At 51.1% G+C, this 18,393-nt stretch overlaps 1 protein-coding gene across 4 annotated transcripts in view; it reads right to left on the bottom strand.

The window, feature by feature from the left end:
• The window catches only part of GNAS (GNAS complex locus), a 186,980-nt gene extending 169,455 nt beyond the window's left edge, over nt 1-17,525 (bottom strand). Inside the window, exon 1 of one of the 4 annotated variants that reach the window (XM_075571339.1) lies at nt 17,174-17,525. In XM_075571339.1, the coding sequence (XP_075427454.1) occupies nt 17,174-17,408 (235 nt within the window). In that variant the 5' untranslated portion in view covers nt 17,409-17,525. The remainder of the gene's footprint in view (nt 1-17,173) is intronic. The other 3 variants (XM_075571340.1, XM_075571342.1, XM_075571344.1) reach the window with 3 other exon arrangements.
• Between the last annotated feature and the right edge of the window lie 868 nt (nt 17,526-18,393).

The raw sequence follows: 18,393 nt of genomic DNA, 5'->3' as shown, positions 1-18,393 counted from the left end.
CCTCGATATCGTTATATATGGCGGCACTACGTCCTTGATCAGCTACCTGTCCCTGGAGAACATCTGAGAGACAAGCAGCCCATCTTCCCTGGCAACAGCATCATCATGTCTGCGTCTTTATTAACACACCAAAGCGCAACTCTGCGCCAAGCCTTGGCGATTTAGATATGAATTGTGCAGGCGCTCTGGTATCCTGGCAACGCCCAGGACGCTTTGTCATCTGCTCCTGTTATTGTGTACGTGTGACGCGAATCAACAGCTATCCTATTGGCTACCAACTTTAGCATTCAGTTGCTATGGAAACCGACGTCATGACGCGGGAACACGATGACGTGGTTTGCTGCGGAGTTAGAATCAGCGGTGTGACACTCACCAGGACGATATCAGCTGCTCCAATCACCTTTGGAAGAGGTACACGACAGAGTCCCTTTGTAGGCGCACCGCAGACCGTTATGAAATAAAAATGGTCAGGGGTGAAAAATGTGTATAACAAAAAGTAATTGTATTTTATTTACCAACAAGTGAAAGTGTAATAAAAACAGTATAGATATTCATATTACTAAATATACTGTGCTAAAATAGACACTAAACAGGTCTAAAAGTCTACTGTAGGCCTCCTGTGGGCTTAGGTATCAAGTATACCGCTCTCCCCCACTAATACCCCTCTCCCCCACTAATACCCCTCTCCCCCACTAATACCCCTCTCCCCCACTAATACCCCTCTCCCCCACTAATACCCCTCTCCCCCACTAATACCCCTCTCCCCCACTAATACCCCTCTCCCCCGCACTATTATCAGCGCAGCACTCTAACATTGGGGTATTTGCCAGTGTTTATAGAGCGGTTTTTGTCCCTTGGGGAGTTAGTTTGGGGTCACCCTCCCCCTCCATGTTATTCTTCCCCCCTTTGTTTTTAAGCGTTATATTTAATAAAAATATATTACTTTTTGGTGTACCCGTGTGCTCCCTAAGGGAATCTTTTTTTTGTTGTTGTCGTCATAATATATATATATATAACAGATTAAAATATTACTTGTGAACACATTCACATGCCTTAAGCTGCGCTTATAGTGCCGGCGACGGCGATGCAACCGTCGTATCAAAACAAATGCATTGTCCGGCGAATGCGTGACGTAGCGACAGTGCCAACAAAAATCTGGTAGTCACTGTTGTTTGATTTTTTCAGCGCCGGTCTCCCCTTGCGGCCAATCAGGATCTTCTCCGTGCCTCTGCCCTGCCCCTTTATGACGTCGCTAGCCTTGTAGCCAGCGACGATGCCTGAACTTAAAATATAACTTTCGCAAACAGCGACGGGTGACGTCATCGGTCGCGTCGCCGGCACTATAAGCGCCGCCTTAGACAGGTCTGTAACCCGGCTTTTCACCATTATCACCTAGCTTACAGTGCTTCCACTGCAGCAAGGGATTCTGGGAAATGACATGCAAATGAGCACACAGTGCCACCTTTTGTCTTAAAGTCATAATTACATGGAAAACCCTTAAGCCAATGCTCGCTGTTTTAAACACAGCTTTTAAACATAGCGTTGGATGAGATGCAAAGCCGGGGAACCCACTCACAGACAGACTGTTTCGACCTTGTGGTTCTCATCAGTGTGAGGTTGGTTGTACTGGCTTTGCCATTAAAGACTTGAGTAGGTCTTCACCACACATTATTTAGGTTATGGTGGGTGAAAAGGTGATACATATATACACACACACACACACACACACACACACACACATATATACACACACACACACACACACACACACACACACACACACATATACACACACACACACACACACACACACACACACACACACACACACACACACACACACACACACACACACACCCGTTGTACAATATTTGCTGAACTTTGCCCTATTTCCGCCCTTCCCCCATATCATGGGCACACACAAAAACAAAAGGTTTATTCCCGGTTTTCTGTGCATCTGGTAGCGCTGATCTGTAGCGGCTCAGAGAGACGGGAGACGGAATCAGCTATTTTTGTTGGGAAAATGAAATTATGTTTTTTTTTTCTCCCCCAAGTGGGAACAAGCCCTGCCATTGTTAGCGCGCGTCCGAACGCCGCGTATCTTCACAGAGAAGAAATAATGGCTAAGAGTAAATAGTTCATGGATTAAAAAAAAAACTAAAAAAAACCCCAACAACCCCGGGGCGCAGAATAAACCGGCTGCTTAAAGAGCACAGAGAATGGAGACAAGCCGGAGGTCTGCGTCAGTGTCCCAGACAGAGCGATGTAAACCATTAGATTGTAAGCTCTTCGGGGCAGGGACTACTTTTATGTCTGAAGCGCTTCTTCCCATTATGTGTTATTTGTATTATTTGTTATTTATATTATGTCCCGTGTATTACTGCTGTGACGCGCTATGTACATTAATGGCGCTATATAAAGATATACATACAAACACAAACACACACGTATATATACATACACACACACACATACACACGTATATATACACACACGCATACGTATATATACATACACACACACACACACATACACACGTATATATACACACACACATACGTATATATACATACACACACACACATACACACGTATATATACACACACACACGTATATATACATACACACACACACATACACACGTATATATACACACACACATACGTATATATACATACACACACACACACATACACACGTATATATACACACACACACATACACATATATACACACACACACACACGTATATATACATACACACACACACACACACACACACACACACCTATATATACAGACACACACATACGTATATATACATACACACACACACACACACATGTATATATACGGACACACACACACGTATATATACAGACACACACACACACACACACACCAAGTCTCTGGTGCCAAGTTTTATACTTAATAACGCTTTTCTATTTGCTATTTGCAATCTGGGCTAAAAATAGCAACGGGTGATCCATTTCTCAGTGCAGGGAGGCGTGAGGGTGCGCGCAGGGAGGCGTGAGGGTGCGCCTGTCCCATACCTGAGAACTACCTCCTCCCCCGGCTGGGATTAACCTCTACATCACCAAGCACGACAGATATATGTATAAATACACATGTATATATTATACACACAAACACGAAAAGAAATGGGAGTTCAAAATTCATATTCAACATCCATGTTTGAAAGCTTTACAATGAGTGAGGGGCCATTCTGTACACACACACACACACACACACACACACACACACACACACACACACACACACACACACACACACACACACACACACACACACACACACACACACACACACACACACACACACACATTATATTTCTGTACACCGCTTATTATTGGTATATTATTGGCTTAACTCCTACTATACCAATAATAAGGGGTGTACAGCAATGTGACAGTGGAAATGAATGTGTTAAAACAAAGTAGTCAAAAATACAATGTGTGTTGAGTGAAAGGTTATTTGTGTCTCATATATTGATATATTGATATTTATTCACCGAGCCCAAACAGCGTCACTGGCGTAGTTCAAAAGAACAGATCTGTGGGATAGAAACGGTGCGTGCCGGATTCTGGCGCTGCTTCTCCGGTGACCCACCGCGTCAATAAAGAGTTTCTGAAACATCAAGAAAGAATCGCGTGCTCCGTGGCGTAATGCTGTTAGGCTGCGGCCATAGTAGAACGCGCTAGCTTCCGCGCTCCTCCTCCACCCGGCGTCGCGCTTGCAAAATAAACTCGTTTGTATTGCGAAGCGCCGCTCTCCCTGTAGCGCACGCGCACGCACACTATGCCCTACTACATTGCCATCCCAGTGTTTGTTTCGGCGCGAGCTACGCAGCCTGCACTATGGCTGAAGCCTGACCGAATGTAATATTAAATACACAGCAGCAAGCGCGTGTATACTGTATCTTGTAAGTGAGCGCGCGTCTGCGGCTGCGCATTTAATATTACATTTTGTAACAGTATTGCGCTACGCAGCGCACATGCCTCTTCCTCCATGTTTTAGAACTTCAGAGCTTACAATCTAAGTGGTAAGTAGGAGGGCGTTCTGGTAAGTGCACCTGCAAGGGGCCACGGCTGATATATGAGGTGTATAGTATCAGCCACGGAGCTGCTCATATACTGCACGGAGGTGAGATCACTGCTTGCAAAGGAGCTTACACTCTACAAAGGTTACTAGAGCATTAATGCCTCTGCCAAGGGCAAGGTTACCAGTCATTACTCCTTACTCATCATTACTGGTCAAGCCGTTGGGAAATCCCCAGCAGCAAGGACAATGGTTGTTTGCAGTTCAGGGACGGAGCGCGCCCCCTGCCGGTCACCGGCATGCCCACAGCTCTCCCACTGGTGGGATAAACACGCGCTTTGTGTCATTGAAACACTCAAGGTTAAAACAGATGGAACATCAAATATTTACCAGACTGGGGATACAATGGGACGTCAGCGGCCACTTCTGGGGCCGGTAACGTGGTCATCGTAAGACGGTCCAACACCCCTCACTCAGGCCTCCAGTCTTACCAGCTCGTCCAGAACCAATTGGGGACTGCCCACAATTCTGAGCTAGAAACAAAGCACATATATCCTGGGGTGGCCAACTCCAGTCCTCAAGGGCCACCAACAGGGCAGGTTTTCAGGATATCCCATCTTCAGCACAGGTGGCTCAATCAGAGCCTCTGATTGAGCCATCTGTGCTGAAGCAGGGATATCCAGAAAACATGACCTCTTGGTGGCCTTTGAGGACTGGAGTTGGCTACCCCTTACAATCAGGCCTGCACAACTCCAGTCCTCGAGGGCCACAAGTAGGCCAGGTTTTCAGGATATCCCTACTTCAGCACAGCTGGCTCAATTAGTGGCTCAGTATACTGAGCCACTAATTGAGCCTGCAGTGCTGAAGTAGGGATATCCTGAAAACCTGGCCTGTTTGCGGCCCTTGAGGACTGGAGTTGTGCAGGCCTGCCTTACATACACGCTCAAAGCAGTACGTCTTCCCCCGGCTTCTGCTTCTGCTGGAACAGTACAAACCTGGCCCCTCCTTCCCCGTCAGCACAAAGAGAGAGGACCTTTTGTTCTGCTCCACGAGTCCGGGTGCTGGGACCCCAAAGGTAAAAAAAGAAAGAATATGAACATCTCAATCATTTGAGGTTTGGTTTTGCGTCGCTCCTGTGCAGCACATTTGTATTTTTTTTGTTTACCACGTTAGAAAATGTAAAATATAAAACTATAAAAGTAATTTATGTTTTTTTTTTTTTTTTTTAAAAGACTGAATATTTTGCAGGTTGTACCAAACAATTCACGTAGATTCACAAGTCCACGCGCGGCCTTTTGTAATGTTGTGAGACGCTGCGAACATGGCGGGCGCGTTATCAAAAAACATTACACATACAGCGACTTTGGTGTCTAAATTACGAAGCTCTCAGGCCGCACCTATGGTGATGGCGACGCGACGCGTGACGTCACCCGTCGCCGCAAGCGAAAGTTGCGTTTCGCTTTGCGGCGGCGTTGCGGGTGACAAGGCTCCTGATTGGTTCAGGGGCTGTCACAGGAGGCGACAGCCCCTGAAAAACTAAATAATTGCGGCTACCAAAAATCACGTTGCCCCGTCGCGGTTACTATAAGCGCACGCAGCGGCGACAATGCATTTGTTTTCGGGTGACGCAGCTGGCACTATAAGCGCGGCCTAAGGCTGAGATTATACCAGGAGCTGCAGCGCTATCCTGTGACGTCACCCTGTGCTGCCGCCGAGCGGCAGGGAGGCGTGGCAGAGGCGCGGCCGTGAGCGGTTTGCCCTCATTGGCTGAACCGCTCACGTGATGCGGCCATCGCCAGAAAAAAGAAGTGAAAGACAAAAATAGTCTTCTAACCACGGAACCGCAGATCCCAATTGTATATGTGGAGAAGCCATTCCCCGGTGCTGCAGGACAGGTCAGCTCCGTCCGAATGGTTCTTCTCAGCGCGGCATGGTGCTGAGCGCATTGGGTTATCAGTGTGAGAAAGTGGGGGAGAAGGGAGCACCTTTCGGGAGCACTGACCAGGACTAAACAAGGAGCATCGTCTGGGCGCCGGAACATGTAAAAATAGCCCAAAATCTGCTCCCCTCGGGTCAAGGGGATAATATTCCGCCTTGGTACCGTGCCAGCCACACAGTCAAATAAGGACAAATAAGAGCTGTACAGGAGGTCCGGGAGGGGGCGAGCAACAAGAAATAAAACAGGGAATAAATGCAAGCAAAGATATATATATATATATAATATTTAATGTTTTAAAAAAGGAGACAGACGCACACGGAGAGACGCGCACATAGAGAGAGGCGCGCCTGGCGCACACACAGACACACACAGAGACACAGACACACACACACAGAGACACACACACACACACACAGAGACACCCACACACACAAGAGACACACACAGAGAGATACACAGACACATACACACAGACACACACACACACACACACACACAGAGACACACACAGACACACACAGAGACAGAGACACACACACAGCGAGACACAATTTTAGAAGAAAGAAAATAAGTTACAATTGAAAATCCCCCCCACAGCATTCGGTTACCATGCAACCATTAAAGAGTTTTAAATAATCACTTTTAAAATACTGTACTTGTCAGAGTATTATTATTTGTATCTTTTTTTAAACGAGGAGCCAACATTTTAGGGTAAAAAAATATAAAAATATAATAGGAAACATATATTGAAATGTAACAGAAAAAGATTAATCCGCACTTTGACTGAAGGTAAGCTCAAGCACTAGAATGCCAGACTGACGCCTCTACCACATATTAGATTGCAAGTTCTCTGGGCAAGAATGGGCTAGGTCTATATTGTGCTACAAAAGAAATCCTAGACCACCGTGATACAATTTCTGACCCCTCTGCCAAGGCGTGGCGTGTCACCAGATCACAGGACGCTCCGGAGAAATGATTTACATCCTTGTCCTGTCATTGTGTACCTTACGGCAGGGGGCGCAATCATTTCCCCTGCCGGCTGTCCTGCGCTCCGCGCGCCCCCGTCCCTCCCTCCTTACCGTGGTTCATTTGACGCCGCGTTGCCATGGTGACGCGTCTCCAGATGCCGGCTGAACCACGGTAAGTGAGGTTTACAGAGGCCTTCGCCGCTTCCCCGGCACTTAATTTAAGTGCCTTCGGGAAGCGCGCAGGGCCTCTGTAAATCCCGCGCCCCCGCAGTTAATCTCGCCCCCCCCTAGTTTGCCCACCGTTGCCTAAAGGGCGACCCTTGTGGGGGTCAAACAGTTTGTTTTCATGATGTTTGGAATGAATATTTTGTCATTGTTTTTCTATTGACGCATCATAAGGCTCGCGGCACTTTAAAAAATAATAATTATATGTATATATATATATATACACACAGACAGAGACACACAGTCTTTTGATTAAGTTTATGGAAAACTAATTACCTAAGCTGCCGATCGATTTGTTCTCCGGTGATCGATCAGCAAACATCCGGGTTCCCTAAATGGCCATCTTTTAGTTTCAATCAAACCTTCAGTCAGTGTAACTCAGCAGCTACAATGTATCCTGATATTACTAAGGTAACATCATCTATTGTTACAGTTCAATGGCAACAAATGACCCCAAACAGGAAAGTGTTACAAAGATCTTGCACTGCTGGCGAGGTGGCCTGGAGCCTGCTGTAGAAATCAAAGGATGCTGAGTATATTAAACTCATTAAAAATGACATTAGGAGTTGAATAAAAAAATAGTATTATCTAATACTACAGAAGCGATTTATTTCTATACTGCAGGATATTGCTTGGACTGCGCCTTTAATGTAACGTGCTTGGATAATAGTATCACAGTGACATCTGCTGACACAAGCCGACCCTGCAGGCGCCTCTCATGCGCGTCGCACGCTGGATTCTTAATTAACGGGGTTAAAACAGGAATCCCATTTGATTTTCATCATACCTTTTCCTGGGAGGTTTTAGGTTTTTAATTCCCCTCTTATCTCTGGGGGATTCATGGCCCCATACTGCCGGGCGGCTCAACACCAGTCCTCAAGCCCCCCAACAGGCCAGGTTTTCAGGCTACCTTCGACTGAGCCTCTGATAGAGCCGTCTGTGCTGAAGCTTGGATATCCTGAAAACTTGACCTGTTGGGGTGGCCTTGAGGACAGGAGTTGAGCTATAATGACTGGGGTGGTGGGAGCACATCCGAGTAACTACTCCCAGGTGGGGCACATCCGAGTAACTACTCCCAGGTGGGGGCACATCCGAGTAACTACTCCCAGGTGGGGCACATCAGAGTAACTACTCCCAGGTGGGGCACATCCGTGTAACTACTCCCAAGTGGGGCACATCCGAGTAACTACTCCCAGGTGGGGCACATCCGAGTAACTACTCCCAGATGGGGACACATCCGTGTAACTACTCCCAGGTGGGGCACATCCGAGTAACTACTCCCAGGTGGGGCACATCCGAGTAACTACTCCCAGGTGGGGGCACATCCGAGTAACTACTCCCAGATGGGGGCACATCCGTGTAACTACTCCCAGGTGGGGCACATCCGAGTAACTACTCCCTGGTGGGACACATCCGAGTAACTACTCCCAGATGGGGGCACATCTGTGTAACTACTCCCAGGTGGGGCACATCCGAGTAACTACTCCCTGGTGGGGGCACATCCGTGTAACTACTCCCAGGTGGGGCACATCCGAGTAACTACTCCCTGGTGGGGCACATCCGAGTAACTACTCCCAGATGGGGGCACATCCGTGTAACTACTCCCAGATGGGGCACATCTGAGTAACTTCTCCCAGATGGGAGCACATCAGTGTAACTACTCCCAGGTGGGGTACATCCGAGTAACTTCTCCCAGATGGGAGCACATCAGTGTAACTACTCCCAGGTGGGACACATCCGAGTAACTTCTCCCAGGTGCGAGCACATCAGTGTAACTACTCCCTGGTGGGGGCAGATCTGAGTAACTACTCCCAGGTGGGGGTACATTAGAGTAACTACTCCAGGTGGGGGCATATCTGAGTAACTACTCCCAGGTGGGAGCACATCCGAGTAACTACTCCCAGGTGGGGGCACATCGGTGTAACTACTCCTAGGTGGGGGCACATCTGAGTAACTACTCGCAGGTGGGGGCACATCAGTGTAACTACTCCCAGGTGGGTGCACATCTGAGTAAATACTCCCAGGTGGGTGCACATCTGAGTAACTACTCCCAGGTGGGAGCACATCAGTGTATCTACTCCCAGGTGGGGGCACATCAGTGTAACTACTCCCAGGTGCGGGCACATCTGAGTAACTACTCCCAGGTGCGGACACATCTGAGTAACTACTCCCAGGTGGGAGCACATTCAAGTAAATACTCCTAGGTGGGGGCACATCAGTGTAACTACTCCCAGGTGCGGGCACATCTGAGTAACTACTCCCAGGTGGGGGCACATCAGTGTATCTACTCCCAGGTGGGGGCACATCAGTGTAACTACTCCCAGGTGGGGCACATCTGTGTAACTACTCCCAGGTGGGAGCACATTCAAGTAAATACTCCTAGGTGGGGGCACATCAGTGTAATTACTCCCAGGTGGGTGCACATCTGAGTAAATACTCCCAGGTGGGTGCACATCTGAGTAACTACTCCCAGGTGGGGTTACATCAGAGTAACTGCTCCTAGGTGGGGGTACATCAGAGTAACTACTCCCAGGTGGGGCACATATGTGTAACTACTCCCAGGTAGGGGTACATCAGAGTAGCTACTCCCAGGTGGGGTTACATCAGAGTAACTGCTCCCAGGTGGGGGTACATCAGTGTAACTACTCCCAGGTGGGGGTACATCAGAGTAGCTACTCCCAGGTGGGGGTACATCAGAGTAACTACTCCCAACTGGAGCCCAACACTGCATATCACCCAGTCACCACCACCCCAGCTGCCAGGCATGGCGGTGGGAACATCATGTTATGGGGGCGCTGCTCTCAACAGGGGAGGGAAGCGCGTCAGGAGAGAGGGGAGAATGGATGTGCAAAGTACAGGCGAATCCTGGAGGAAAAGCTGCTTGAGTTCAGCCCAGACTCTGAGCAGGCCTCTCGCTGCACCCCTCAGCGCCAGCGGGGACACCGCCTTACTCGGACATTCTAACTATAACACGTGATATATGATACACACACGATAGCAAGTGTGGGAGCGAGGATCAGGAAGCATGTTTTTTACTATCCATAGGCTAGAAAGGGCTGTTTTGCCTTTCCCCAAATCAACATAACTCAGCCGCAGGGGCCTCTGGGACGTGAAATTTACTTTGCAGCAAACATCCCCCTCACCAGTGAGACCACGTCCCGTGGAGAGCTGAAGGTGGCCTGCCAGGCAGGGAAACAGAGGAGGACACCCCCCTCACCAGTGACCCCATTATTGGGCGATCTTGTTGCCAGGAGAGCGTAAATGAGTATCAGACAGTATCCTCACTTCTGAGAGGCTGATCCCATTGGATCCACTAAGTTTACCTTCCCAGAAGTCCATTAGGGCAGGGGTAGTCAACCCCATTCACCCCCGCAACAGGTCAGGTGTTCAGGATATCCCTGCTTCAGCGCAGGTGGCTCAATTCGAGACATCTGCTTCACCACAGGTGGCTCAATCTTTGACTGAAGAACTGATTGAGCCACCTGTGCTGAAGCTGGGATCCCTGAAACCCTGTCCTGTTTGGGGAAGGGGGGGGGGGGATGGAGTTGAGCGCCTCTGACCTAGAGGAAGTAAAATCAAACTTTGCTGCGCTTCTTTCTAACGAGTCGAAAGGAGGTTTCTTCCACTGCAACCGTGTCCCAATCGGGGAAGTCCCCCGGGAAAGCCGCTACCCCAAGGGGTGGCGAGTACCCGTGTATTTATTTCAAATGTGCGCTGTATCCAAAAAGACTTTTTGATCCTCCTGCAAGAAGATCACGTGTTCCCCCTTCTGTTTGGGGCGGGAGATCGGAGTCACATTAACGGTCAACATGTCCAACCTTACGAGTAAAGGTGTCAGGAAGGAGTCAAGGACTTAACAAGTCTGCCTTGTAGTGGCCAGACTGTCCGGCCCGGGGCTGCCCGGAGAGCACACAGTTATGCCACGCCTTCTTCAGCTGCATCAGGGGGTTCTCAACTCCTGCACTCAAGGGCCACCACCAGGTCTGCAGGATATCCCTGCTTCAGCACAGGGAGCTTAGTCAAAGACTGGCCAACTCCAGCCTTCAAGGGCCACCACCAGGTCTGCAGGATATCCCTGCTTCAGCACAGGTGGCGCAGTAGCTGGGATACCCCGCAACCCTGACCTGTTGGGGGGAGGGGGGGTCTTGCTCCCCCCCTGCACAGAGTATCCGACGTGTAGAGTAGGGCGAATGACATGGCTTCCAATTAATATGACACCATCACAAGCGGTGAGAACTGCGGTATCTCCCCGACCTCTCACCGGTATCTCCCCGATCTCTCACCGGTATCTCCCCGACCTCTCACCGGTATCTCCACGACCTCTCACCGGTATCTCCCCGATCTCTCACCGGTATCTCCCCGACCTCTCACCGGTATCTCCCCGACCTCTCACCGGTATCTCCCCGATCTCTCACCGGTATCTCCCCGACCTCTCACCGGTATCTCCCCGATCTCTCACCGGTATCTCCCCGATCTCTCACCGGTATCTCCCCGATCTCTCACCGGTATCTCCCCGACCTCTCACCGGTATCTCCCCGACCTCTCACCGGTATCTCCCCGATCTCTCACCGGTATCTCCCCGACCTCTCACCGGTATCTCCCCGATCTCTCACCGGTATCTCCCCGACCTCTCACCGGTATCTCCCCGACCTCTCACCGGTATCTCCCCGATCTCTCACCGGTATCTCCCCGATCTCTCACCGGTATCTCCCCGATCTCTCACCGGTATCTCCCCGACCTCTCACCGGTATCTCCCCGATCTCTCACCGGTATCTCCCCGATCTCTGACCGGTATCTCCCCGAACTCTCACCGGTATCTCCCCGACCTCTCACCGGTATCTCCCCGATCTCTCACCGGTATCTCCCCGACCTCTCACCGGTATCTCCCCGATCTCTCACCGGTATCTCCCCGATCTCTCACCGGTATCTCCCCGATCTCTCACCGGTATCTCCCCGACCTCTCACCGGTATCTCCCCGACCTCTCACCGGTATCTCCCCGATCTCTCACCGGTATCTCCCCGACCTCTCACCGGTATCTCCCCGATCTCTCACCGGTATCTCCCCGATCTCTCACCGCGTTTAGGCCTCATTTTGAGTCAACAATGAGTCACGGTTTTGCCACACAGAGAAGTGGGTGCCACGTTCTGACCGGCGTGCCACGGAGCTGCAGGGAAGTGAAAGCACTCAGCCACGGAGCTCGCCCAATATCGGACCCCCAGCCCTACCGTGCAGCAGAGCAGTAACGGATACCAGGGTTTTCCCGGCAAATCATGTGTTTCTCCCGGTAGGAAAAACTAGTGAACAATCGCCCAATGAGATGTTACCGGGATGATAAGAAGAGGCGGCTGAATGTGCCAATTTAATTTTCCGGGTTTAAATTTATTTTTATATAGGACGTCACAGCTTCCTGTTGATTTCAATCCTCCATTTTGTTTCCCCGGCAGGGCACGGGTACAGGGCGCACCTTCAGAAGCGAGTATCTCAAGAAGGGCGGTCCCCGGAGTGGACATTAACGCGGTTCAGCGGCGGAGACCCCTCCCCCCTTTGCTTAACACCGATGTAAACAAAAAACACGGAAGTGCGCCGAACTCCCGTGGAGCGCAGAACGCCATCTTACCGGATGAGGCGGCGACAGTGCCGGAGGGGCCGTGGCACGCAAGGGGTTAAAAGATAACGCGCAAAAACACACGACGACAGGTTGCCAAAAGTGAAACTCTGCGCCCCGGAAAAGCCAAAAACGGGCTTTTTACTTTACAATACACACAAAAAACTGCACAAGTATAAATACGTTTGAAAAGATTTGGTGGTTTCGACTGTTTTATGTTCTGATGAATGAAGTAGAAATAGCCGCGTTTTCCGGGGGGACCGGCGGCGATAGCGCAGAGTAATGAGTACCCCGGTATTACTGCAGGTGATACCTTCTTTATTTGGATTACCAATAGATGTTGTAGACCCGCTCTCTCTCTCACCCCAGGGCGATACTTAGTTACAGCGATTCCGGGAGCGATGCACAGATGTTTTGACGGTAACCAAATGCTGTATACGATTATTACAATCCTTAATCCCTTTGTAGGTAAGGCAGCATGGAGCAGGTATATAACCTGGAGGCCCTCAGGGCCGATATACAGCGTTATCGGCCCCCGGGAAAGCCGTGCGCTGGGCCCCGCCAACTCTCCGCTGCATGTCGTCATTTTTCTCCTTCTACCGAGTTAGCGGGAGATTTGGACGTTGAGGCGGGTGATGGGAAAATGGGTGTTGCATTCTGGTCTGTGCATAGATTAGCGTGGGGCCCCTATGCTCGTGGGGCCCCCGGGCAACTGACCAGCGTGCCCATGCGTTAAGACGGCGCTGGCCCTCCAGGCCCCTGGATGTGGTTCGGGAAATGTTATCCGGGGGGATTTACAAAAACAAACTTAGGAGCCAGGCAGAATTTTTAGGCCCCAGAGTTTTGTTGAGCAGGGGAAGAGGTAGGGGCGGCTATCCCGGCTTCCACCCCCTCACCCCCCATCGTCGTCGGCTCTGTGTGTCAGAGTGCGTGTCTGTGTGTCAGAGTGCGTGTCTGTGTGTCAGAGTGCGTGTCTGTGTGTCAGAGTGCGTGTCTGTGTGTCAGGATGTATATGTGACAAACGCACAGGCAACCCCCCTGCAATATGTCCACTCTGCCATCCCTCCCCCCCATGTGCTGCAATATGTCCACTCTGGCACCCCCCCCCAAGTGCTGCAATATGTCCACTCTGCCACCCCCCCCCCCCCAAGTGCTGCAATATGTCCACTCTGCCATCTCCCCCCCCCAAGTGATGCAAAATGTCCACTCTGCCACCCCCCCAAGTGCTGCAATATGTCCACTCTGCCATCCTTCCCCCTCAAGTACTGCAATATGTCCACTCTGCCATCCCTCCCCCCCACGTGCTGCAATATGTCCACTCTGCCATCCCTCCCCCCCAAGTGCTGCAATATGTCCACTCTGCCATCTCCCCCCCCAAGTGATGCAATATGTCCACTCTGCCACCCCCCCAAGTGCTGCAATATGTCCACTCTGCCATCTCCCCCCCCCCCAAGTGCTGCAATATGTCCACTCTGCCATCTCCCCCCCCAAGTGATGCAATATGTCCACTCTGCCCCCCTCCCAAGTGATGCATATGTCCACTCTGCCCCCCCAAGTGCTGCAATAAGTCCACTCTGGCATCCCCCCCAAGTGCTGCAATATATCTACTATGCCATCCCTCCCCCCCCCCAAGTGCTGCAATATGTCCACTCTGCCATCCCTCCCCCCCACGTGCTGCAATATGTCCACTCTGGCATCCCCCCCAAGTGCTGCAATATGTCCACTCTGCCATCCCTCCCCCCCAATTTCTGCAATATGTCCACTCTGCCATCTCCCCCCCAAGTGCTGCAATATGTCCACTCTGCCATCTCCCCCCCAAGTGCTGCAATATGTCCACTCTGGCACCCCCACAAGTGCTGCAATATGTCCACTCTGCCATCCCTCCCCCCCATGTGCTGCAATATGTCCACTCTGCCATCTCCCCCCCCCCAAGTGCTGCAATATGTCCACTCTGCCATCTCCCCCCCCAAGTGATGCAATATGTCCACTCTGCCACCCCCCCAAGTGATGCAATATGTCCACTCTGCCCCCCCCCCCAAGTGCTGCAATAAGTCCACTCTGGCATCCCTCCCCCCCACGTGCTGCAATATATCCACTCTGGCATCCCCCCCAAGTGCTGCAATATGTCCACTCTGCCATACCTCCCCCCCAAGTGCTGCAACATGTCCACTCTGCCATCTCCCCCCCAAGTGCTGCAATATGTCCACTCTGCCATCTCCCCCCCAACTGCTGCAATATGTCCACTCTGGCACCCCCACAAGTGCTGCAATATGTCCACTCTGCCATCCTTCCCCCCCAAGAACTGCAATATGTCCACTCTGCCATCCCTCCCCCCCATGTGCTGCAATATGTCCACTCTGCCATCTCCCCCCCCCCCAAGTACTGCAATATGTCCACTCTGCCATCCTCCCCCCCAAGTGAGATACTCATCTATTGTACAGTAATGTGATGCACTATTGGCGGTTGGTGACTGCGGTCACCGCGCTCCCTCTCCCCACCTCCGCGGCGTTACAACCTGCACAATAAACCCGCGGAGAACAAGCACAGAGAGAGCCACACATGTAAATCCTACGCGCCAGGGGCGAGCTTTCAGTACGCAGGGTGGCCCTGTAACCGATGAAGTGCAGACAAGAATGCAATAGTCTGAGGGTGAGTATTGATGGAAAGGGAATGGTTGGTAGGAACAGGAGTTTGTAATTTATGTACAATCTTTATTTATATAGCGCACTCAGCACTTTACAAAAGAGAGACAATACAACGCAGGGAATTATAACACAATCCGTGCAACAAACAACATCAGACAGTCGGAAAGGAAATCCCTGCCCCGGAGAGCTTACAATCTAATGCCTTTCTTTGCTAAAGGGCGCTACGGTTTAGCACATCTTAGGTAGGGTGTGCTAAAGTGTCGCACCATTTAGTGAATATGGGCCTAAGTGAGTAGTCACTTCCTCTCTCGCTCTCTACCAGCCAGTCCTATGACAGAAAGGAGTCTTGCATTGCTGGACAGTGATCCCCAGTAAAGTAATCCCCTCTTTTTGAGAATGACCTTCCCGGCTCCAGAGAAGAATCACAGCCCCCCCCCCCCCCCCACCCCCTGAATCGCTTCTTCCTGGCAAAATACCACACTGCAGGACCACAATGATGTTCTGGATAGACAGAAACCAGCGCTGAGATGACAAGACACGAGAGAGAATGGCATGCTGGGAAACCGCCCCGTGCCTAAAATAAATACCGATATACTCGCCAGTCACACAGGGGGCTCGTGTATTATTTTTGTGTATTAATATAATTTTACCAGGACAGATAATTGTCTCATTGTCAACGGTGGCACGTGGAGATAAGGGCATTTCCACGTGGTGGCACAAGATGTGGCCGGAGGCAGGGACTGAACCCTTCAACTCGTGGCCAAGAGCCTCACATTAAAACAGCAATCCTACCTGCCTTTCTTCTTTATCCCCCCCTCCGCCCCTCCCCCCCCCCCTCCATCCTTTTTTATTTGTATGGTCTCTGGGGAGGGGGGGGGGGGGATTTCTGCTTTGACCAGTATGCTACACTCTCTCCAACTTATCTGCACCGCGTTGTAAGTCTTTCCATGTCCTTGGGAATACTGCGCAAGGGTGAATAACGCCCAAAGTGAACCCACCCGGGCCCCGAAACACCAGCCCATGGTCCCATGTAGGATGGTACAGTAACCCCAGGCGCCGCAGCACATCTCCCAGCATCCCTTGCTGCAGAGATGCTCCCACAAGCCAACCAAAATCCGAATACTGCGCCAGCGAACTGAAAGGAAATGCTGGGGGTTACAGTAAGAAGGCGCTTTCATTTTATTTTCTCTTGTGTCGGCGTCAGAGCCAGAATCCGCGACATATAACTGCCGTGTGCGGGCGTCATCGACGTGACGTAACCCTTTCTCTTCTCCTCGCCGCAATGCGTTCCTGGCAGCGCAAGGGTTTATTCCAGCCAAATGGTACATTAGCGGTGTGCTCACATGACTGTCAGCGCATACATGCCGCGCCTCCGTGCTATAACCATGTGTGTTTTTTAACCCTTCCATGGAGAGCGCTCCGAAGACCGAGGACTGTGTGCCGGGGGAAAAGGGGGATTGCCAATTCCAAACGCCAGCGCTGGATTTACCACCAGCGTGTGCGCGGAAGCTTTGGAATTTCCCCTCGATTCGTTTTTAGGTCACGCTCGGCGGTCATTGAGCGTTCGTTCACAATGCACCAACGCACTCCGCGGCGCGGTACAGAGAGGGCGGAAAACATCAACACGTTTCAATATACAAATAAAAAATACATTTTTAAAAAACACATGGCCTCTAGGCCCAGGAGCTTGCAATCTACACCAGCGTTATTTCATGCGAGCGCAGGCTTACCCAGCAGCAGCAGTGTGTGTCGCTGCTTAAACTCCTTCTTCGCGGCTTTGATGCTTTTGTCAATACTTCTGCTCCTCTTGATATCGCCTTTCATCCTGGCTCTGACCTCTGCCCTGATCCGGGGGTCTGTGGGGTCCCCATGTCCAAGATCCTCTCCACCACCGCTGCCAGAGATGCTGGTGGGACCCGCGTAACCCCCAAGTATCCGGATCCTGAGACTGGAACACATCCCCATAGTGACGGACGGACAGCAACTAAACAAAGTGTCTTATAAATAAGTTCCCATAATAATGCTGAGAGGGGTGGGAGGTGCACCCCTGGAGTGGCTGCACCCCTGCAGTGGCTGCACTGGTTCCTCCTGTCACACCTCTACCTCTCTCTCCCTGGCACACCTCTCTCTCCCTCTTTCTCCCTGGCACACCTCTCCCTCTCACTCTCTCCCTCCCTCCCTCTCCCTGGCACACCTCTCTCTCCCTGGCACACCTCTCTCTCCCTGGCACACCTCTCTCTCCCTGTCACACCTCCCTCTCTCCCTCCGTCTCTCCCTCTCTCTCCCTGTCACACCTCTCTCTTTCTCTGTCACACACCTCCCTCCCTCCCTCCTGCAGTTGCTGCTTTGCCTCCCGGACGCTTCCCTCCTCTCCTCCCTCTCCCTGCCCCTCTCATGCGCTTTACACACTGAGGAGGAATTTATGGTAACCCCTTCGGGGGTCACGTGACACCGCGGGCAGCAAGAAGAGGCTATACAGGCAGTCCTCGGTTATCCACCGGAACCTGTTCTGTAAGTAGCGTTGGATAGTGAGTCCCATGTTAATCAGTGGCGGTGAGCGTCAGATAACTCATTCCGGCGTCGGATAACGCGTTCAGGCATCGGATAACGCATTCCGGCGTCGGATAACGCATTCCGGTGTCAGATAACGCATTCAGGCGTCAGATAACTCATTCCGGCATCGGATAACGCATTAAGGCGTCGGATAACGCATTCAGGCGTCGGATAACGCATTCAGGCGTCAGATAACGCATTCAGGCGTCAGATAACTCATTCCGGCGTCGGATAACACATCCAGGCGTCGGATAACGCGTTCAGGCGTCGGATAACGCATTCCGGTGTCGGATAACGCATTCAGGCATCGCATAACTCATTCCGGTGTCGGATAATGCATTTAGGCGTCGGATAACGCATTCAGGTGTTGGATAACGCATTCAGGCGTCGGATAACG

This window comes from Ascaphus truei, chromosome 15 (genome assembly GCF_040206685.1).
Source record: "Ascaphus truei isolate aAscTru1 chromosome 15, aAscTru1.hap1, whole genome shotgun sequence".
Taxonomy (NCBI): domain Eukaryota; kingdom Metazoa; phylum Chordata; class Amphibia; order Anura; family Ascaphidae; genus Ascaphus; species Ascaphus truei.
Note: the sequence above shows the minus strand (reverse complement) of the source record. Positions and strands in the feature narration are given on the sequence as shown.